This window comes from Peromyscus eremicus, chromosome 17 (genome assembly GCF_949786415.1).
Source record: "Peromyscus eremicus chromosome 17, PerEre_H2_v1, whole genome shotgun sequence".
NCBI classification, from domain to species: Eukaryota; Metazoa; Chordata; class Mammalia; order Rodentia; family Cricetidae; genus Peromyscus; species Peromyscus eremicus.
In genome coordinates, this window is record NC_081433.1 from 17,189,848 (window position 1) to 17,205,650 (window position 15,803).

The 15,803-nt window shown below is 40.3% G+C and overlaps 1 protein-coding gene across 2 annotated transcripts in view; it reads right to left on the bottom strand.

Moving 5' to 3' along the window:
* The window catches only part of LOC131894097 (disintegrin and metalloproteinase domain-containing protein 32-like), a 107,261-nt gene that overhangs the window by 14,889 nt on the left and 76,569 nt on the right, over positions 1 to 15,803 (bottom strand). For both annotated transcript variants that reach the window (XM_059244262.1, XM_059244263.1), the window contains exon 13: positions 1,580 to 1,684. In XM_059244262.1, coding sequence (XP_059100245.1) covers positions 1,580 to 1,684 — 105 coding nt within the window. The remainder of the gene's footprint in view (positions 1 to 1,579; positions 1,685 to 15,803) is intronic.

Here is a 15,803-nt window from a genome sequence, read left to right on the forward strand (position 1 = left end):
GCGTGGAAATGAGTTCATATTCCCAGAACTCACAAAAGCTGGGCATGGCAATGTGCACCAGCACTCGTAGTGTGGGGGTGGGGGGGTCAAACAAGAAGATTCCAAGGTTCATGCGCCAGTCAGTCTGGCTGAAATAGCAAGCTTCAAGCTGAGAAAGAGACACAGGTCAAAGAAATAAGGCAGAGACACAATAGAGGAAAGTCATCCTACTGTCAACATCTGGCTCCCACACAGGCCATGTCACCCACACAGGCCATGTCACCCACACGGGCCATGTCACCCACACGGGCCCACACAGGCCACGTCACCCACACAGGCCACGTCACCCACACAGGCCACGTCACCCACACAGGCCACGTCACCCACACAGGCCACGTCACCCACACAGGCCATGTCACCCACACAGGCCTGTGTATGCACATGCACGCACGCACGCACGCACACACACACACACACACACGCACGCACGCACGCACATACTGAAGTTTTGTGCTTTCACTCAAGGGAGCAAGGACCACTGCTAGCCTCAGAAATCAGTCTTGTAGAGTGAAAATATTTTAGTTAAGTCAATTTCAAAAAAAATATAAATGCTTATACCACAGTTCACAATTGTGGAATACTTATCAATTCTGCTACAAATGTAAACAAATCACTGAGCAGAGTGTAGGGGGCAGGTGAATGGTCATTGAAGAAGCACTGAAGCATGGGAATTTTTGAGAAAGAAATCCAAATATAACCTTTCTGCTACATTATAACGTTCTATACAGAGAATTCTGAAAGTTTACATAAGGAATCTTAAAGGAACATCTATCTCATACTTCTTAGTCATTATTTTCATTTGACACTAAAAAAAAAAAGGTCACAGAAGATAAATATAGCCATACTATGGGTTTCTAGAAAGAAACCGTAGCTGTGTCAATTGAGAACAATGAAGAAAATAGCATGAATGGCAGGTAGTTCAATCGTGGTAGTCTCACAATGGGAAACTCACTGTAACACACATGGGAAGACCTGGAAAGTGAAATGGAACAACCATCACCATGGGATCCTTCAGGAATAAAGCTGTCCGTGAATGAGAAGTCCATACTTCAGTTTAAAAAAAAAAACATATAATTCTATTTGGAAAAATGTTAGCTGGCCCTGGTAGTAAAGTCTTGTAATCCCAGGGTTTGGGGAGACTGAGGCAGAAGTATTGTAAATGCAAGGATAATCAGGGTTACAGAATGAGCTAAAGGAAAGTATGGGTCAAACAAAGAAAGTCACACACACACACACACACACACACACACACACACACACACACACACACACAAACAGGGGCCACTCCAAGTTATTAAAGTAGTGATAGTAGACAGAGACTGTAACGTTGAAGAAAATGTCACAAAGTGAGAAACTGAATCCTCAATTTATTATCTTTTTCTTTACTTAAAAGGTACTTTGCTACACAGAGAAACCCTGTCTCGAAAAACCAAAAAAAAAAAAGGTACTTTGTTTTCATATAAAACTGTAGTCATAAGTCAGTGCATCCTCTGTATAACTCAGCGTGTGCTTATAGAATGTTACTAAACTTAAATCTTACGTTACAGTCTTGGCAGCAGGTTTGTGAGGGAGACATGCTGTCACAAGCCATCCCTTGTTTCAGAACACAAGTTGTTGGTTCACAACAGCTATCAGACCCACATTCCTGCAAAGGAAGATGCACAACAGTGACCAAGACTTGATAGAGAGCCATGATCTAGGAGATACTAACAATGGCAGCGTGCACAGATATTAGCATCCATAAACACTTACAAGGCTTAATGGGGTCTTGGTAGAGTAACTGATACCTACTTTCCCTCCCAATCCAATTAGAAGCCATAGAAAAATGCAGGAAATAACTTTTTACAGCAATTACAGCAATTCCCAATACAACAGGGAAAAGAAGAACCACAAATCACTACAGAAGAAAACCAAAGAAATGAATCAAGAGCTTGGGAGGTGTTTTCCAGAAAAGACCGTGGTAATCACGATGACTTAAAAAGACAAGATAGTCCCCCTAACCCACTGCCATCTGCAACTCTTTAAGCTAGTTCCAGACCCACAGGATGCAAACCCTCTTTCTTTGTGATCCCCTTTGCCAGGCTTCTTTCCTTTCCTATTCCCCCTACACTGCCTCTGTTTCCCCCTTGCATGTGGCCATCTCCAGCTGCATAGGCCTGGGTCTGCTCAGGTGGCCTTTTAACCTGCTTTGTTCAAAAGCAGCTACCTTTGAATGTTGAGACACTTCTTCCTTCTCCAATCCTCCCCTCTTTCCATGGTCATCTTAGCACTCACAGGCCCACTTCCAGACCTATGGTTTCAGAGTAGATTTTGCCTGGTCCAGTTGACTTATCCACCGGCTTTACCTGGTCTAGCTCAGGTCATGTAGCTCCTGTATTGGACCAGTCTAAGGAAAGCCTGATTATCATGTCAGAAAGACAACCACAGAAAGAAGTCAACATGCCCAGGTCAAACCACAAAAACAAAAACAACATGAATAGCCGAAACAGCTCCCAACATACCCAGTAGTCCTTAGAAGTGGTATCGATAAGAACTACCTAGATGAACCACGGGACACAGAAATTAAAACAATCGTATACCTTATCAAAGAATTTAAAAATTTAAAGTAGACATGAACAATCACTTCACTGAACTCCAAGGGGATAATAAGAAACCCTGAGTGATGCCTAAGAAAATACAAATACATAGCTGAATGAAATTAAGGTAACTCAGAATTTGAACATTGAATTCAATAAGGAGACAGAAACATTGAAAAGTCTACCCCCACCCATTGCAGCCCCAGTTGCAGGTCAGCAGGCAAGACTTCTGCAGGCAGGCCAGCCTACCACCACTCCCCATTGGCCCGTGTAATCTACAAGCCCCACTCCATCCCCTAGACCCATCCATCCCCCTGAGACCACAGCTCCTCCATGAGACACAGACTCTGCCAACTCCAATTGGACCAAGAGGTGAGAGACTGTTCTCCCAGCTGGTCATGCCAGTCTTTAGGCCCTAGGCCTCAAAGCACAACCCATGCTCCCCCAACCACACTATTGTAGCCCCAGTTGCAGGCCAGCAGGCAAGACTCCTGTGGGCAGGCCTTTGCACCCCCCCATTGGATCCTGCAATCTATAAGTCCCACTCCATCCCCCAAACCTACCCATCGCCCAAGACCCCAGCAGCTCCCTGAGACAAAGACTGCCAGGCCTAATTGGACCAAGAAGGGTTTCCTGAGACACAGACACCACTTGCACTAATTGGAGGAAGAGATAGATGAGTAGATGCCAGTGCAAGAACACATTCAACAATCTAAAGAGCAATATGGCACCACCAGAACCTAGCAGTTCTACAACAAGACCTGTACATCCCAATGCAGATGAAGCAGAAGAAAACAACCTTAAAAATAACTTTATGAAGATGATAGAGGCCTTTAAAGAGGAAATGAAAAATTTCCTTAAAGAAATTGAGGAAAAAAACAAACAAAAAATTGGAAGAAATCAATAAATCCCTCAAAGAAAGCCAAGAAAAAGCAATCAAACAGGTGAAGGAAACAGTTCACGACTTGAAAACTGAAATCAAGACAATAAAGAAAACACAAACTGAGGAAATTCTGGAAATGGAAAATCTGACTAAACAAACAGGAACTACAGATGCAAGCATAACCAACAGAATGCAAGAAATGGAAGAGAGATTCTCTGGCATTGAAGATACAATAGAGGAAATAGATTTATCAGTCAAAGAAAACATTAAAGCCAACAAAGTCATAGCACAAAACATCTGGGAAATCTGGAACATCATAAAAGACCAAACCTAAGAATAATAGGGATAGAAGAAGGAAAAGAATACCAATTCAAAGGCACAGAAAATATATTCAACAAAATTACAGAAGATAACTTTCCCATCCTAAAGAAGAAAATGCTTATGAAGATACAAGAAGCTTACAGAACACTAACTAGACTAGATCCAAAAAAAAGTCCCCTCACGACCCACTTTTTTTTTTTTATTTAGTTTTTTTGTTTTTGTTGTTTTGTTTTTTGAAACCGGGTTTCTCTGTGTAGCCTTGGCTGTCCTGGAACTAGCTCTGTAGACCACACTGGCCTCGAACTCACAGAGACTCGCCTGCCTCTGCCTCTAAGGCATGTGCCTTAAAAGCCTGTGCCCACAGAAATCCACAAAGATACCCCCACAACAGACTCTTGGCAATGGTCGAGAGACAGTCCGAATTGACCTACTCTGGTGATGGGATGGCCAAATACCCTAATTGTCGTGCTAGAAACCTCATCCAACTACCGAGGGATCTGGATGCAGAGATCATGACTAGGCCCCAGGTGGATCTCTGGGAGTCCAATTCGAGAGAATGAGGAGGGTTTATATGAGAGAGAATTGTTGAGACCAAGGTCGGATAAAGCACAGAGACAAATAGTCAAACAAACGGAAACACATGAAATATGAACCAATGGCTGAGGGGTCACCAACTGGATCAGGCCCTCTGAGTGGGTGAGACAGTTGATTGGCCTGATCTGTTTGGGAGGCATCCAGGCACTGGCACTGGGTCCTGTGCTCATTGCATGAGTTGGCTGTTTGAAACCTGGGGCCTATGCAGGGTCGCTTGGCTCGGCCTGGGAGGAGGGGACTGGACCTACCTGGACTGAGTCCACCAGGTTGATCTCAGTCTGTGGGGAAGGCTTTGCCCTGGAGGAGATTGGAATGGGAGGCAGGCTGGGGGGAAGGTGAGGGGGGCGGGAGGGGGGAGAACAAGGGAATTTGTGCCTGTATGTAGAACTTAATTGTATTGCAAAATAAAAATTTAAAAAAAAAAAAAAGTCCCCTCACATATAATAATCAAACTACTAAACACAGAGAATAAAGAAAGAATGTTAAGAACTGCAAAGGAAAAAAGTCAAGTAACTTACAAAGGCCATCAGAATAACACCCAACTTCTCAATGGAGACTCTGAAAGTCAGAAGGTCCTGGACAGATGTTATACAAACACAAAGAGACCACAGATACCAGCCCAGACTACCATGCCCAGCAAAACTTTCAATCACCATAGATGGAGTAAACAAGATATTCCATGACAAAACCAAATTTAAACAATACTTATCCACAAATTCAGCCCTACAGAAAGCACTAGAAGGAAAAATCCAACCTAAGGAAGTTAGATGCAGCCATGAAAACAGGCAATAGGTAATCCCACACCAACAAATCCCAAAGAAGGGAAACATACACACACTACCACCAAAAAATAACAGGAATTAATAATCACTGGTTATTAATATCACTTAATATCAATGGACTCAATTCACCTATAAAAAGACACAAGCTAACAGAATGGATATGAAAACAGGATCCAGCCGGGCGGTGGTGGCGCACGCCTTTAATCCCAGCACTCGGGAGGCAGAGCCAGGCGGATCTCTGTGAGTTTGAGGCCAGCCTGGTCTACCAAGTGAGTTCCAGGAAAGGTGCAAAGCTACACAGAGAAACCCTGTCTCGAAAAACCAAAAAAAAAAAAAAAAAGAAAGAAAAGAAAACAGGATCCATCCTTCTGCTGCATGCAAGAAACACACCTCAACTTCAAAGACAGACACTACCTCAGAGTAAAGGGTTGGGGAAAGATTTTCCAGTCAAATGGACCTAAGAAGCAAGCTGGTATAGCTATCCTCATATCTAACAAAATAGACTTCAAAACTAAAATTATTCAAAAGAGATGAAGAAGGATGTTACATATTCATCACAGGAAAAATCCCTCAAGATGAAGTCTCAATTCTGAACATTTATGCCCCAAATACAAGGGCACCCACATTTGTTTAAAAGAAAAAAGAAATATTACTAAAGCTTAAATCACACATCAAACCCCACACTTAATAGTGGGAGACTTCAACACCCCACTCTCACCAATGGACAGGTCTGCCAGACAGAAACTAAACAGAGAAATAAGGGAATTAACATGTGCTATGACTCAAATGGACTTAACAGACATCTATAGAACATTTCACCCAAACACAAAAGAATACCTTCTTCTCAGCACCTCATGGAACCTTCTCTAAAACTGACCATATACTCAGTCACAAAGAAAATCTCAACAGATACAAAAAAAATTGGAATAACCTCCTGTATTTTATTGGATCATCATGGCTTAAAGTTAGAATTCAACAACAATTCAATTTACAGAAAGCCTACAAACTCATGGAAACTGAATAATGCTCAACTGAGACACCACTGGGTCAAGGAAGAAATAAAGAAAGAAATTAAAGACTTCCCAGAATTCAATGAAAATGAATTACAACATACCCAAACTTATGGGACACTATGAAAGCAGTACTAAGAAGAAAGTTTATAGCACTAGATACCTACATAAAGAAGTTGGAGAAATCTCACACTATTGACTTAACAGCACACCTGAAAGCTCTAGAACAAAAAGAAGCAAACTCACCCAGGAGGGACAGATGTCAGGAAATAATCATATTGAGGGCAGAAATGAATAAAATAGAAACAAAAAGAACAATACAAAGAATCAATGAAACAAAGAGTTGGTTCTTTGGGAAAATCAACAAGATAAACACACCCTTATACAAAGTAACCAAAAGGCAGAGAGAGAATATCCAAATTAACAAAATCAGAAATGAAAGGGAGACATAACAATAGACAACAATGATATCCAGAGAATCATCAGGTCATATTTCAAAAACCTGCACTCCACAAAATTGGAAAATCTAAAAGAAATGGGCAATTTTCTGGATAGGTACCACATACCAAATTTAAATCAAGATAAGATAAAGTATTTAAATAGACCAATAAGCCCTAAGGAAATAGAAACAGTCATTAAAAGTCTCCCAACAAAAAAATCCCAGGGCCAGATGATTTCAACACAGAATTCTACCAGAACTTCAAAGAAGAGCTAATACCAATACTCCTCAAATTGTTCTACACAATAGAAACAGAAAGAACATTGCCAAACTCTTTTTATGAGGCTACAATTACCCTGATACCCAAACCACACAAAGATGCAACAAAGAAAGAAAATTACAGACCAATATCCTTCAGGAACATTAATCCAAAAATACTCAGTACAGGAAAATTGAATCCAAGAACACACCAAAGAAAATCATCCACCATGATCAAGTAGGCTTCATCCCAGAGATGCAGGGATGGTTCAACATATGAAAATCTGTCAATGTAATCTATCATATAAACAAACTGAAAGAAAAAAAACCCACATGATCCTTTCATTAGATGCTGAAAAAGCCTTCGACAAAATACAACACCCCTTCAAGATAAAGGTCTTGGAGAGATCAGGAATACAAGGAACATACCTAAATATAGTAAAGGCAAGCCAACAGCCAACATCAAATTAAATGGAGAGAAACTCAAAGCAATTTCACTACAATCAGGAACAAGACAAGGCTGTCCACTCTCTCCATATCTATTCAATATAGTATTCAAAGTCCTGGCTAGAGCAGTAAAACAACAAAAGGAGATCAAGGGGATACAAATTGGAAAGAAAGATGTCAAACTTTCGCTATTTGCAGATGATATGATAGAATACATAAGTGACCCAAAAAATTTTACTGGGAATTCCTACAACTGATAAACACCTTAGGTAATGTGGCAGGATATAAAATTAACTCAAAAAAATCAGTAGTCCTCCTATATACAAATGATAAATGGGCTGAGAAAGAAATCAGAGAAACATTACCCTTTACAATAGCCACAAATAATATAAAATACCATGGGGTAACTCTAACAAAGCACATGAAAGATCTGTAAGACAAGAACTTTAAGTCTTTGAAGAAAGAAATTGAAGAAGATATCAGAAATGGAAAGATCTCTCATGCTCATGGATAGGTAGAACCAACATAATAAAAATGGCAATCTTACCAAAAGCAATCTACAGATCAATGAAATCCCCATCAAAATCCCAACACAGTTTTTCACAGACCTCAAAAGAACAGTACTCAATTTCATATGGAAAAATAAAAAACCCCAGATAGCTAAAGCAATCCTACACAAATGAAGCAACTTCTGGAGACATCACCATTCCTGACTTCAAGTTCTACTGTAGAGTTTTAGTAATAAAAAAAAAAAAAAAACCAGCTTGGTGTTGGCATAAAAGGAGTCCATGTGGACCAATGGAATCAAATTTAAGACCCTGACATTAATCCACATACCTATGAACACCTGATTTTTGACAAAGAAGTCAAAACTGTACAATGGAAAAAAGAAAGCATCTTCAACAAATGGTGCTGGCATAACTGGATGTCAACATGTAGAAGAATGCAAATAGATCCACATCTATTTCCATGAACAAAACTCAAGTCCAAGTGGATCAAAGACATCAACGTAAATCCAGCTACATAGAACGTAATAGAAGAGAAAGTAGGAAGAACCCTTGAACACACTGGCACAGGAGATAACTTCCTAAATATAGCACCAGTAGCACAGACACTGAGAGCAACAATTAATAAATGGGACCTCCTGAAACTGAGAAGCTTCTATAAGGCAAAGGACATGGTAAATAAGACAAAACAATAGCCTACAGAATGGGAAAAGATCTTCACCAACCCTACATTTGGTGGAGAGTTGATCTTCAAAATATATAAAGAACTCAAGAAACTAAACATCAAAATACCAAACAATCTAATTTTTAAAAAAATGGGCTACAGATCTAAACAGAGAATTCTCAACAGAATAATCTCAAATGGCTGAAAGACACTTAAGGAATTGCTCAACATCCTTAGTTATCAGGGAAATGCAAATCAAAACAATTCTGAGATACCATCTTACACCTATCAGAATGGCTAAGATAAAAAACACTGATGACAGCTTATGATGGAGAGGATGTGGAGCAAGGGGAACACTCCTCCAATGTTGGTGGGAGTGCAAACTTGTACAGCCACTTTGAAAATCAATATGGCAACTTCTCAGAAAATTAGGAATCAATCTACCTCAAGACCCAATAATAACACTCTTGGGAATATACCCAAGGATACCACAAGGACAGTTGCTCAACTATGTTCATAATGGCATTATTCATAATAGCCAGAACCTGGAAACAACCTAGATGTCCCTCAACTAAAGAATGGATAAAGAAAATATGGTACATATACACAATGGAGTACTGCCCAGCAGTAAAAAAACAATGACATCATGAAATTTGCAGGCAAATGGATGGAACTAGAAAATATCATCCTGGGTGAGATAACCCAGACTCAGAAAGACAAACATGGTATGTACTCGCTCATAAGTGGATACTAGATGTAAAGCAAAGGATAACCACACTACAACCTGCTGTGGGATGTATGGCAAATGTGTTGCTAATTAATCAATAAAACACTGATTGGCCGTTGGCTAGGCAGGAAGTATAGGCGGGGCAAGGAGGAGAATAAAGCTGGGAAGTGGAAGGCTGAGTCAGAGAGACACTGCCAGCCGCCATGATGAGAAATAGCTTGTGAAGATGCCGGTAAGCCACGAGCCATGTGGCAAGGTATAGATTAAAGGAAATGGATTAATTTAAACTATAAGAACAGTTAGCAAGAAGCCTGCCACGGCCATACAGTTTGAAAGCAACATAAGTCTCTGTGTTTACTTGGTCGGGTCTGAGAGGCTGTGGGACTGGCAGGTGAAAGAGATATATCCTGACTGTGGGCCAGGCAGGAAAACTCAAGCTACAACAACCCACAGCTCCAGAGAAGCTAGCTAACAAGGAACACCCTAAGAGGGATGCATGGATCATGTTGGGAAGGGGAAATAGATGAGATCTCTATGAGTAAACTGGGGGCAAGGAGGGGGCAATAGAGGGGAGGGGAGGAGAGATGAGAACGTGAGAGAACAGGATGGTCAAACTGGGGGAGAGAGAGCAATGAAAGAGATATCTTGATAGAGGGAGACATTGTGGGGTTAGGGAGAAACCTGGTGCTAGAGAAATTCCGAAAAATCCACAAGGATGACCCCAGATTAGACTACTAGCAATAGCAGAGAGGGTGCCTGAACTGGCCTACCCTGGTGATCAGATTGGTAAATACCCTAACTGTCATCATAGAGCCTTTATCCAGTAACTGATAGGAGCAGATACAGAGATCCACAGCCAAGCACCAAGCCAAGCGCTGGGAGTCCAGTTGAAGAGAGGGAAGAAGGATTATATGAGCAAGGGGATTCAAGATCATGATGGGGAAAATCTACAAAGACAACTGAACCAAGCTCATAGGAACTCATGAACTTTAGACTTACAGCTGTGGAACCTGCATGGGACTAGACTAGGCCCTCTGCATATGGGAGACAGTTGTGTAGCTTGGTCTGTTTGAGGGGCCCCTGGCAGTAGGATCAGGATCTATCCCTGATGCATGAGCTGGCTTCCTGGAGCCCATTACCTATAGTGAGATGCCTTGCTCAGTCTTGATGCAGGGGGAGGGGCTTGGTCCTGCCTCAACTGAAGGTACCAGGCTTTGCTAACACCCCATGGGAGCCCTTACCTTTTTGGAGGATGGGATGGAGAGGTGGGTTGAAAGGAAAAGCTAGGGGGAGAGGGAGGAGGGATGAGAGGGGTATCTATGGTTGGTATGTAAAGTGAATTGAAAAAAATTCTTAAATTAAAAAAAGAAATATTGAAGAGAACACGTGTAGAAATGAAGAGGAATTGAAAAACTTAGTATCCCAATTAGAAAATTCAGGAAACAGTCTTACAAGTAAAATGAATCAAGGAGAAAGTGGGGCTCATAGAGGATCTAGACGGAATAGTAAGTATGAAAATATTAAACATAGGGAAGGAACATGCAGTAGCGTGCAGACCCTATGAGAAAAGCAAACCTTCACATCACAGTCATGGGTGAGAGAGAACGGCCAATAGCAAGGATGAGATCATTAACAAGATCACAGAAGAAAAACTCCCCACACTAAGGAAGGACATACCCATATAGATAGAAGCAGCACACAGAACCCCAACTAGATAAGACCAGGAAAAAAAAATACCCCACAGCATAGCAAAATTAAAACACTAAATATCTAGAACAAAGAAAAACTATCAAAAGCTGCAAAAGAGGGAAAAAAAAGTCACATATAGAGGAAAACCTATCAGAATATTTCTCAATGAAAACTGAAAGCCAGAAGGACCCAAGCTCTAAAAGACCATGACTGACGATCTACTGTACCCAGAAAAACTATCTGTAATAGTTAAAGGAGGAAAAAAGACTTTTAAGGATACAAAACAGTCTTAAAATGCCTAACAAAGAACAGAATACTGAACATCATACATGAAGAGAGAAATAAGCAAATACCCAAGAGACTCTGGAAAGAAAATAAAGCTATAAGTTAATGAAATACAAATCACAACTAAGAACACAAATCTGAAAAAATGACTGCAATCTATAACACATTTCAATAATCACTATAAATATTAAGGGCTTCAAATTTCTAATTGAAAAACATAGACTAGGTGAATGTATTAAGAAACAAAATCTCTTGTCTATAAGAAATCATCTTAGCTTAGATAGGTGCCATGGGGATGGGAAAAAATATTCCATGAAGCCGGGTGGTGGTGGTGCATGCCTTTAATCCCAGCACTTGGGAGGCAGAGGCAGGCGGATCTCTGTGAGTTTGAGGCCAGCCTGGGCTACAGAGTGAGTTCTAGGAAAGGCTCCAAAGCTACACAGAGAAACCCTGTCTCAAAAAGCCAAAAAAAAAAAAATTCCATGTAAATGGAACCAAGGAACAAGCAGTCATAGCTATTTTAATATCTGACAGAATAGCCTGCAAACCAAAATTAATCAGAAGAGATAGGGAAGGACATCACATGCTTATTAAAGGAAAGATCCACCCAAAGGATGTTACAATTCTAATCATTTATGCACCAAACAACAGGGCATCAAATTTCATAAAAGAAACACTACTAACAACTAAGATCATATATTGACCCTGAAAGGTCATTGAGATAACAAATAAAGAGAGAAATGCTGGAATTAAACGATGTCATGAATGAAATGGACCTAACAGACTTCTACAGAATAATCCATGTAAACACTAAAGAATATACTTGCTTCTCAGCAGCCCATGAAACATTTTCCAAAACTGACTACATATTAGGTCAAAAAGCAAGTAAGAACAGATACAGATCAATTAAAATAACACCCCGTATCCTATCTGACAGCCATGAATTAAAGCTGGCTATCAAGAACAAGAGAAATAGTAGAAAATATACAAACTCATGGAAGCTGAACAACTCACTACTGAATGAAATTACACCAAGACAGCTATCAAGAAGAAAACTAAAAATGAAAACACAAACTCTTCAACCTTGCGATATAGTGAAGGCAGTTCTAAGAGGCAAGTTCACAGTGATAACAGCCTTCACCAAATTAACCAGAGAGAATGCATATTAATTAAACAACACAATAGAAGTTTCTAGAAAAACAAGAATAAATAAGAGCCAAAAAAAAATGAATGGGAAGAAATAAACTCAGGGTGAAACAGAAACCAATTAGGAAACCTAACGTTGGTTCTTTGTGAAAATCAACAAAATTGAGAAACCTTTACCCAAATTAACAAAAACATGGAGAGAGATGATCCCAATTGATAAAATCAAACAAGGATGAAAATGGAAACATTACAACAGACACCAAGGAAATTCAGAGCACCATAAGGAAGACATACTTTAAAAATATATATATTCCATCAAACTGAAAAACCTAAAAGAAATGGATGCATTCTTTGATATATACAACCTCCTGAGGTTAAATCAAGATGAAATAAACAATGTAAGCAAACACCAAACCCCTAGTAAAATAGAATCAGTAATTGAAAATCTCCCAACCAAAAAAGCACTGGACCAGATAGATTTAGCACAGAATTCTACCAGACCTTCAAAGAAGATCTAATGCCAACACTCCCCAAAGTATTTTGCAAAATAGAAACTGAAGGATTTTTTATAAGCTACTATTACCCTCATACCTAAACCATACAAAGACTCAAAAGAGAAGAAAAATATATACCAATACCACACATTAAAGTAGATGCAAAATTTCCCAATAAAATACTTGTAAGCAGAATTCAAGAACACATCAAAAATATTATTTACCATGATCAAGTTGGCTTCATCCCAGAGATGCAGGAATTGTTCAACATACATAAATCAATAAACTTAATCCACCTCACAGACAGACTGAAAAACAAAAGTCACATGATCATCTCATTAGATGCAGAAAGGCCTTTGACAAAATCAAAAATCCCTTCCTGATGAAAGACCTGGAGAGACCATGGATAAAACTGGGGAAAAAAGACATCACCAACACATGGTCAAACTGCTTGGCTGCATGCATAAGAATGCAAACAGAGCCACATTTATCACCCTGCACAAAACTCAACTCCAAATGGATCCAAGACCTCAACACAAGGCCAGATACACTGAATCTGACAGAAGAGAAAGCAGAGAATAGTCTTGAACTCATTGGCACGGAAAAGACTTTCTGAATAGGACACAGAATGGATGTTAAGGACAAGAATTAATAAATAGGACTTCATAAAACTGAAAAGCTTCTGTATGGCAAAAGACACCATCCTTTGGACAAAGTGACAGAATGGGGAAAAAATTTAATAACTGCACATTCAATAGAGGGCTGATATCTAAAACTTAAAAAGAACTCCAAAAAACTAGACATTAAGAAAACACATAACCCAACTGAAGAATAGAGTATAGTTCTAAACAGAGCTTTCAAAAGATGAAACACAAAGGGCTGAGAAGCACTTAAAAGAAATGTTTGACACCCTTAGCCATCAGGGAAATGCAGATCAAAGATACTTTGAGATTTCATCTTACACCAGTCAGAACAGCCAAAATCAAAACAGATGACAGCTCATGCTGGGAAGGATGTGGGGTAAGGGGCACACTCATCCATTGCTGGTGGGAGTGCAAATTTGTATAGCCACTATGGAAATCGGTGTGGCAGTTTTTCAGGAAGCTAGGAGTATATTTATCTAAAGATCCAGCTATATTACTCTTGGGCATACTACAGAGGCATTTGCTCAGTGATGTTCATTGCTGCTCTATTCCTAATAGTTAGAAAATATAAAATATATCAGGAAAATGTGGTGTGTTTACACAGTGAAATGTTACTATTAAAAACCAAAATCATGAAATTTGCAGGTAAGTGGATGGAACTAAAAAAAAAATCATCCTAAGTGAAGTAACACAGACTCAAAATGACAAATATATGTTTTCTCTCATATGCAGATGTTATCTTTTAAGCATTCAATAAGCATGCTAGTATCTGAATAACCACAGAGGTTAGGTATAGAGAAAGGAACAACACAGGGAGGGAATGATCTCCCAAGGAAAGGGAAATAGAATATATAGTTAGAGAGAAATGGGGAGATTGGAATAGGAGGATTGTGGTGGTTTGAAAGAAAATGGCCCCCATAGGCTCATAGGGAGTGGCAATATTAGGAGGTGTGGCCTTATTGGAGGAGGTGTGTCACTAGGGGATGGGCTTTGAGGTCTCCAAAGCTCAAGTAAGTTTACTTACTACTACCTGTGAATCAAGATATAGGACTCAGCTCCTTCTCCAGCACCATGTCTGCCTGCACACCGCTATGTTTCCTGCCATGAGGACTATGGACTAAACCTCTGAAACTGTAAGCCAGCCCCAACTAATCGTTCTTTTATAAAAGTTGCAATGGCTGGTAGCACGTATCTTTAATCCCAGCACTCGGGAGGCAGAGCCAGGCAGATCTCAGTGAGTTCGAGGCCAGCCTGGTCTACAGAGTGAGATCCAGGACAGGCACCAAAAAAAACCAAAAGGAGTTGCGGTGGTTGTGATGTCTCCATGCAGCAATAACACTAACTAAGACAAGGATTAAATGGGGAGGGGGATGCAACACTGAAGTAAGTAAGGAAACATGGGGAAGGACAGCTAACACTAAGGGCCATTTGAGGGGTCATATGGAAACCTACTACAATAGAGGTTTCTTAAAATACATACATATTTGAAATAAAGCTAAGCAGAATCATCAAATAACGGAGGAGACAGGGCCCCAACCAGACATGCTTTAGAGCTAAGGGTAAAGGAGGGAATATGAAGAAAAACAAATAACAGGAAAGGCCTTCTGAAAAACCATATGGAAACCTACTACTGTAGAAGTGTCCTAAATATATACATATATGAAAGGAATTTAAATGGAGTCACCATGTAATAGGAAAGCCAGTGCCCCACCAACCCAACATCTTATGCCACTAAGTAAACTCACCCTTAGTAGGAATGAGTTACATATTGGCCAAAGTGGTCCCAGGCTGTTGGTTGCTGTCCACCACCTAGTGGTAAAGCCCTCTTGCTGAGACAAAACTTACGTCATTGGAGAGGGAGAAACTGAGCTTGGGCTCAACTAGAAGTTTCATCCCTACGACAATCATTCATAACGCTGGAAGGTGCTCTGAAAGCTATCATCAGCTACAAACCTTGTGACCCACAACAGCAATGTGCCAGTCCGGTATACTGGCGCAGTAATGGCACAGACACTAAGAGAGTAACCACCCACGTTTTGATGGGATCATGGTCCACTCTATGGGATGGGACCCATACCAGACGCCGGAGACTAAATAGGTCATGGGCCGCAGGGGACTGTCTGTTGTGATAATTCTGCTTAAGGTACATAGCAATAAGATGACTTCTAACGGCATTTCTATACCCATAGATCAGTGCCTCACTCAGCACACATCAGAGGAGTTTCTTTTTGCAGTGGATGGCAATTAAACAGAGACCTGAAGCTGGACAATATACAGACAATAAGATACTTCAGGGCAT